The sequence below is a fragment of the Diplotaxodon limnothrissa genome, linkage group LG18 (assembly GCF_057381915.1).
Source record: "Diplotaxodon limnothrissa isolate DT_005_m linkage group LG18, D_limnothrissa_male_GT1.1, whole genome shotgun sequence".
NCBI lineage: Eukaryota > Metazoa > Chordata > Actinopteri > Cichliformes > Cichlidae > Diplotaxodon > Diplotaxodon limnothrissa.
The window spans coordinates 5,587,081-5,595,136 of record NC_140613.1 but is presented as its reverse complement, the minus strand read 5'-3'; the positions used below and the strand labels follow the sequence as shown (position 1 = coordinate 5,595,136).

The 8,056-nt window shown below is 39.9% G+C and overlaps 1 protein-coding gene and 1 pseudogene across 2 annotated transcripts; one reads left to right on the top strand and one right to left on the bottom strand.

Annotated features, from left to right (window-relative positions):
* The first annotated feature begins 4,025 nt into the window (after positions 1-4,025).
* On the top strand, positions 4,026-5,714 carry LOC146612962 (E3 ubiquitin/ISG15 ligase TRIM25-like). Of its 2 annotated transcripts, XM_085378661.1 has the most exons (2): positions 4,059-4,841; positions 5,546-5,602. In XM_085378661.1, the coding sequence occupies exons 1-2, from the start codon at positions 4,059-4,061 to the stop codon at positions 5,600-5,602; spliced, it is 840 nt and encodes a 279-aa protein (XP_085234787.1). The 2 variants fall into 2 exon arrangements, with proteins under 2 accessions (XP_085234786.1, XP_085234787.1); XM_085378660.1 differs by having other exon boundaries at positions 4,026-5,714.
* Positions 5,715-6,799: 1,085 nt separating this feature from the next.
* LOC146612961 (uncharacterized) lies at positions 6,800-7,716 on the bottom strand (annotated as a pseudogene).
* Positions 7,717-8,056: the final 340 nt, after the last annotated feature.

Here is an 8,056-nt window from a genome sequence, read left to right as displayed (position 1 = left end):
GGCCTGTTGCCTCACCTGAGTTGTCATGAAAGTCTTTGAAAAAATCCTCAGAAATGTGATTATGGAAGAGATTGAATATCAGCTGGATCCAATGCAGTTTGCGTACAGGCCCAACAGAGGAGTGCAGGACGCGCTTTGGACTAAATCTGATTCTTAAACATGTAGAGAGTAAAGGGACTTTTGCAAGACTTCTTTTCATTGATTTTTCTTCTGCTTTTAATACAATACAGCCCCATATTTTAATGAAAAGACTTTTAGAAGAGTTTGAAATCAGGAAAAACCTGGTTTGCTGGATTTTAGATCTTTTAACTGACAGGTCACAAAGAGTGAGAATAAATGGGGTTCTGTCTGACCCAGTGTTCTCCTCCACAGCTTCTCCTCCAGGGTCTCTTATCGCCCTTATTATTCATTCTCTTTACAAACACGTGTCAGAGCAGATATGAAAACAGGGCCATCATTAAATTTACAGATGACTTTGTTATTGTCAGCTTACTGAAAGAGGGTGAAACTCACCACGGTCCAATCATTGATGGCTTTGTTCAGTGGTGGGAGGAGTCTTATCTCCAATTGAACATATCTAAAACAAAAGATATGGTTATTGATTTTAGGAAACAACTAAATGGGCACAGAGTCACTTTAATTAAAGGTCAGAAAATAGAGCAAGTGCAATCATATAAATATCTTGGGACCATAATCAATGAAAAACTGAACTTTTATTGCAAATCGGTCTGTAAAAAGGGTCACCAGTGCCTTTACTGCCTCAGGAAACTTGCTCATTTCCACATTGAGCGAAAGATTTTAACTTTGTTTTCTTGTTCTTTTATTGAGTCTGTTTTATCTTTTTGTTTGGTGCCATGGTTCAGTCAGACCTCTGTCACAGAGAAAAATTGACTGAATTAGTGAGTGAGATGGTCCAGTCGTCTGATAGATGAGTCACAGGCCTGTTTAGACTCCCTGTACTCTAAACAGGTACCACAGATGGCTTAATCAATCCTTAAAAATGGTTCCCATCCTCTACGGGGTGGATTTAGCTTCTTTCTTCAGGACGGAGGTTTCTAGTTCCAAGATGCAGGACAAAGCATTATAAAAACAGCTTTGTCCCTGCTGCTGTCACTGAACTCAATAAGAATTGTTTTTGATTTGATTCACTTTGTTTAATTACTAAATATGTGTTTTGTCAGGTTTCATTAGGTGTGTGTGTTTGTGAAGGGAGGCCAAATGCTATCATTGTTCTGTAAAGCAAATTTACCTGTGGGTATAAATAAAGTAACCTTAACTTAAAGCTTATAGGAGGTTGTGAGGTCACTGCCTCCACCTGATTATGTAATTAACCAGCAGACTGGTACGTTTATATATAATATACTATAAGTTATATCATTATAATTATGTGTATATTATATTTCTTATGTACATTTTAGACCTGGGAGCAGAAATGCTGATGAACTGGTTTTTATTCAGGAACAGGCAGAGCGTCCTCTCTTCCTGGCTCCATGTCTATAATTATGTCACACACTGATTCGCTCTCACAAAATCACCAAAACACAGCACAAATCCCACCAATGGTTCAATTCCTTATAAATCATTGAATCAGGTACTGAAGCAGTGACGTGCTGAATGAAGCTTCAGTCGTCATTGATCACGTGACTCTGTTCAGACAAACCAAGCCTCAGCACAGCGTTTCTGAAGCAGTGTGTTGATTTTTTGACACACGTGCCGGAGCTTCAGCTTCAAACGGGCCGTCACCATCAGAGTTGCTGGAACCATGTCCCACTACTGGCTACTCTGTTTTATTCTGTGTTAAGTTTTTGAATGTGAATTTTCTGTGTTAAGAATAACAAAGAAAATGTAATGAAGTGATTTTAAAGTTTAAACTTTGTGTTAAATCTTGTGAGTCAGAGAGAGAGAGAGAGATGAGGTGTGGGTGCACATCAGATGATCAAATGTCAACAACCTGATTGGCCCAAGTGTGAAGATGTGACGTCCAGTGAGGGAAGGGGGGAGAAAGGGTGAGCAGGTATAAAAGTGAGGTGAAGAAGAGATTCGGGGTTCTTCCCTTTTGTCCTCTGTGAGATGAGCAGTTCAGAAGTTTGGATCTAAGAGGTTCACAGTTAAAATTCCAGCAGAGACGCTAAAAGGAGAACCACAGTCCAACCTGTGAATGTTTTTAACCCTTTGTGAAACAACAAAGGCATAAATATGATCATATCAATATTATCTACTGGCTCAGACTCATAGGATCAGGGATTAGAACTCCTTTTATCAGAGAGATGAAATCTACTTCCTGTACAGGGTTTTTTTGTGGGCCTAGCGATCGACAGAAACTAGAGTCAATAAAAAAACTGGACATTGGCTCAATGTGTGTGTGGCACAGGCAAACAAGGACTGAGCGCTGTGTAGTCCCACATAAAGTCAGACACCTGGTCACCCTAGGTGGACCATGGCATGGTCTATATGGAGGATACAGACACTGCTGAAAACATGACTCTGTCTGGTTTAGATGATAAAATGTCTTTACTTTAGGAGGCTGTGGCTCAGAGTACATTCACATAATGCCTTTGAATAAATGTAAAAAGCTTGTTTTGCTCCTGCTTTGATTTCTTTGTCCAGGTAGAAATTCTGCTTTTTGCCTCTAAAATCTGAAACAGTTTGAAACAAAGTTTGGCGCTCTAATCCTCTCTGTGTTTGTCCTTTGGTCAGATGGTGATATTGAATGAAATATTCCAGTATTCAGTAGCTCAGCAGCTTTGTAACATGTGGTTTTGCACACTGTTCAAACCTCAGATGTTTGTGTAAACAAGTGTGGAGGACACAAACTCACGGGGGGAGGAACGACATTTACTGTTGATGTGTCTGACATTTAGTCTCCATGAGTTCTCATAAGACTGAAGAACTCTGTGATCTCTAACATGCAGCTGTATGTTTTGAAATCATGTGTCTCATTCTCTGGACTTTACTAGACAACGAGTGAAGAACATGTAACGAATATCATCTTTAAAGTGATGAATAATAACTCTGCCTCTGTGTCTTCATAAAAAGATCGTACTTCTGAAAGGTCAGAGGGCAGCATCCACGCTGGTTTTACACAGTTTTGCAGGTTTAGCTCTTCTGAAGTTCAGCACCTGCTTTTTCAACCAATCAGAAGCCAGTATTGTAGAGAGTTCATATTTCTTTTCATGCAATTGAATCATTTTGAATGTTTAGGTGAATATTTATATTTAGAGTATTTTCTCGATCAGTGTCTTCAGTCCTGACCCTGAGTGCGTACGTTTAAAAATAAAGTGATATAACTTCTTTTACATTACTGTGAACTTCTTGTACAGTTTGACAGCTGATTGTTGTCGTGTTTGTCGTCATATGAAGATCGTTTCCTAAAGAGGACTGAACAGTCATTTAGCCTCTGGCTCCATCCATGAATCTGATGTTTGCTGTATAATCTGTGCTGTTAAAAGTGTAATGGAACATATAATTTGCACATATAATTTCATATGTAATTATGATGATCTTTACCCATTAAGATTTCAAATGAAACGATAAACAAAGGCCAAGAAAACTGAGTTAAACTCCTGAGTCTACTATATATTTGCACCATGAAGAAATGAATTGTTTGCACCAGTAATAAATAATCAAATATATCAAATTATCATCAATTATTTAAATAAAAAGAACCATCGCTCCAAACAAAACAACAATTAAACAGAGAGTCCTATAAAACTTCAATTTCAAACATCCACGTAAAGTTAAACTATTAAACTTTAACTGGGTCAGACTTGTTATTGCATGTTGTAACCAAACATACCACACCCTGCATCATGTGATTGGCTCTTGGTCGCTCTGTAAGAATATTTCTTTAGTGCCTCCCTTCACAGATGTGTCTGTATCAGGAAGGGTCTAAACAACATGGTGTAAATGCAGTTGCTGGTGAGCCTCATTTCCTGTAGGAGGTGAACAAGAGCAGAGATCTGTTTCCCTTCAGAGCACAAAGGTTGTTTCTGTTCAGAGGAAGTGAAACTGTCTGACAGTCACTGAGAGACGGTGAAACGGCACAGCACATGAATCAAATGGACCAAACAAAATTCTGCTGTTCAGTCTGTTTGGATCTACTGAAGGATCCGGTGGCTATTCCCTGTGGACACAGCTACTGCATGAACTGTATTAAAAGCTTCTGGGATGAAGAGGAAAAGAAGAAAATCTACAGCTGCCCTCAGTGCCGGAGGACTTTCACAGCGAGGCCTGTCCTGGAGAAAAACACCATGTTAGCAGATTTAGTGGAGGAGCTGAAGAAGACTGGACTCCAAGCTGCTCCTGCTGATCACTGCTATGCTGGACCTGAAGATGTGGCCTGTGATTTCTGCACTGGAAGAAAAATGAAAGCATTCAAGTCCTGTTTATTCTGTCTGGCATCTTACTGTGAGAAACACCTTCAGCCTCATTATGATTCACCTACATTCAAGAAACACAAGCTGGTGGAGCCCTCCAAGAAGCTCCAGGAGAACATCTGCTCTCGTCATGATGAGGTGATGAAGATGTTCTGCCGTACTGATCAGCAGAGTATCTGTTATCTCTGCTCTGTGGATGAACATAAAGGCCACGACACAGTCTCAGCTGCAGCAGAAAGGACTGAGAGGCAGAGAGAGCTGGAGGTGAGTCGACAAAACATCCAGCAGAGAATCCAGGACAGAGAGAAAGATGTGAAGCTGCTTCAACAGGAGGTGGAGGCCATCAATCAGTCTGCTGATCAAACAGTGGAGCACAGTGAGAAGATCTTCACTGAGCTGATCCATCTCATCCAGAAAAGAAGCTCTGATGTGAAGCAGCAGATCAGATCCCAGCAGGAAACTGAAGTGAGTCGAGTCAAAGAGCTTGAGGAGAAGCTGGAGCAGGAGATCACTGAGCTGAAGAGGAAAGATGCTGAGCTGAAGCAGCTCTCACACACAGAGGATCACATCCAGTTTCTACACAACTACCCCTCACTGTCAGCACTCAGTGAGTCTACAGACTCATCCAGCATCAATATCCGTCCTCTGAGCTACTTTGAGGATGTGACAGCAGCTGTGTCAGAGGTCAGAGATAAACTACAGGACATTCTGAGAGAGGAATGGACAAACATCTCACTGACAGTCACTGAAGTGGATGTTTTACTGTCAGATCCACCAGAGCCAAAGACCAGAGCTGGATTCTTAAAATATTCGCGTAACATCACACTGGATCCAAACACAGCACACAAACAGCTGTTATTATCAGAGGGGAACAGAAAAGCAACAGCAGTGAAACAACAACAGTCTTATTCTGATCATCCAGACAGATTCACTGACTGGTTTCAGGTCCTGAGTAGAGAGAGTCTGACTGGACGTTGTTACTGGGAGGTGGAGTGGAGAGGGAGAGTTTATGTAGCAGTCGCATACAAGAATATCAGCAGAGAAGGAGGGGGTAATGAATGTGGATTTGGACGTAATGACAAATCTTGGTCATTATTTTGTAACAACAACAGTTTTACATTTAGGTACAACAACATCCAAACTCCTGTCTCAGGTCCTCGTTCCTCCAGAGTAGGAGTGTACCTGGATCACAGAGCAGGTATTTTGTCCTTCTACAGCGTCTCTGAAACCATGACTCTCCTCCACAGAGTCCAGACCACATTCACTCAGCCGCTCTATGCTGGAATGATGGTTTACTGTAATTATGGAGACACTGCTGAGTTGATTAAAGTGAAATAGACTGAAGTCTTTCATATTGTGGGTCTAAATCTGTATTTTAGTTTCATTTTATTTTCTCTCCATCATTTCTGCACAGAGATCAGCTGTCAGTCAAACATTATGGGTGGTACCTCCACATCTTCTAGTTGTTCTCTTGATGTTTCTGAGTTTTTAAAGGAGATCTTTCCTGTGACTGTTTATGGAGGCTATCACTGCTCATCATCATTTTGATTTACTAAAATATTTCTGCACATGAAAATGTAAACTTCTCTATCCTCTAAATGTTTCTGGAATATTTGTCTTGAAAAATGTCGACATTTCTCTTTATGAGTATGGCAGACCATGTGTGTGTGTTTGTGTTTGTTTTGGTCAAAATCATCAAACAAATGAGGAAAAACTGTGATTTTAATGAATGAATTCATATATTGTGTTGATGTTTTATTGTGTGAATAAACTGGAAGGTTTGACTATAAATCAAACTTTGAACAAAGTCTTTTCTTCTGTCTTCATTCCAGGATCTCACTCAAATCTGATGCAGAAAATATGAAACTAATCTGAGAGAATAACTGAAGCAGTTTTCCTCCTGAAGCATCACAAAGTTCAGAGTTCATGTTTAGAGCAGAAGATTCAGCAGTCGCTCTGTGACCTTTCAACTTTCTTCACTAAAACAGCTTCATTACAGAGAAACAAGTCACATTTTCTTCATGTTCTTAAGTCCTTTCAAATGTTTTTAATGGTCCTTGAATGCAGCATCAGTGTGGCAGGTTTAAAAGGTCACTTTCTGTTGTGTTCAAAGATTTCCTTCAGATATGGTCTTTAATCAGTAAAGCCAGTGATACAGCAGTGTCATTAGCTGTGTTATTGGCACCAGGCTGTGTTTATGTATGTGTTTAAATCTGTCTGAGGATGTCTTCAGCATGAAATGATCATTTGCTCAGCTGCTGTGTCTCAAATGACTCCTACAGTCTTTGCTTATGTGACCAACTTTTAAACAACCAAAACAAATTCCCCTTTCCTTGATAAAAGTCAGCTTATCCCGATGAATTTTAGCTTTAAACTGCTTACAATTCTCTAGTAAATGATTGCTGTGTGAACAAAACAAACAACTATGCAGAACAGTGGAATTTGTTCTGCTTCCAGTTGATTGAGTTTTGAGGTACGATTACTTGTGATTCAGATGTAGAATTTGTACCAGAGTAATCTCTTTCTGCCGGAACAAATGTATCAGCACACGGCGCTTCTTGTACGTGCCCTCTTTCAAAATAAGAGTTCATTCCATCAGAACGCTCAGAGCTACAAACTGAGTTTATTTTTAAGACACGAAGCTTTGCCTTAGTTGCTGCCAACTCTGTTTCCAAGGATAATTTCTCCTTTTCTTTTCTCAGTTTTTCCTCTTGCGCTTCAATAGAATGTTTTTCTTTAATGCAGCGAGTCGCTCCATGAGCGCTGCCTTGTCAGCCGCAGCTTTAATGCGTGCGGAAGATGTTGATGAAATTCGACTTTGCTGTGACAATGTTTTCGAAGGTGGCTTTACACTTGAGATATTAGAGACACTGTCTTCAGGATTTATTTCATCCAAACTTTCAACAGCTTGATCATTAAGAGCAGTATTGCTTTGTTCAGTATACGGCTCGCCTGCTTCCTGCAACCAAACCTTTACTTTGTCCATAAAAACAGAGAATGCTGTCACCTTAGACTGAAAATGTGCGCTTTGCCTTTTCACTTCATCTTCTGGCAGTGGCAAACTTAAAAAGGATTCTTGCAAAGCGTTTGCATCTTGATAGCATTTAATAAACTTCCCAAATTCAGAAGACACTTCCTTAACCTTCTCATGTGAGGTCATTAAAGCAGAAGTTTTCCCCATGTACTTAGATGCTTGCTTACACATTGAACTCTGCTTTTCTTGGCATGTCTTTATATACAAATCCAAACCTTTTGGCGTAAATTTGATGCTTCTTTTCTCTGCTTGCATCTGAGTGTCATCCTCTTGTTTACTCTCTTGTTTACTCTTAATATCCGACATTTTTATTGTCCTCTTGGATTATTTCAAACATTATAAAGATGCACAGCACACTGAGAATCCATAGCATAAAGCGCAAACATGATTGCACCGAACAAACATTTCCACGGAGGGCGTTGGCATGTTTCAATTAGTGATCCTATTATGCACAAATTTAGTACATCAAAACTCAGTTCATCAGTCTTTGTAGTGAAATAATGTCTTTAAACTCCAATAGCTTCACCGTTTTCCTTTACGGCTTAAACAATATTGTCACTCACCAGCTTTGATGAACGAGTGACATGTTGATCCAGGCTTCAACATCAAATCCGTCTGGAGTACTTACAGACGATCCAGTAACTTT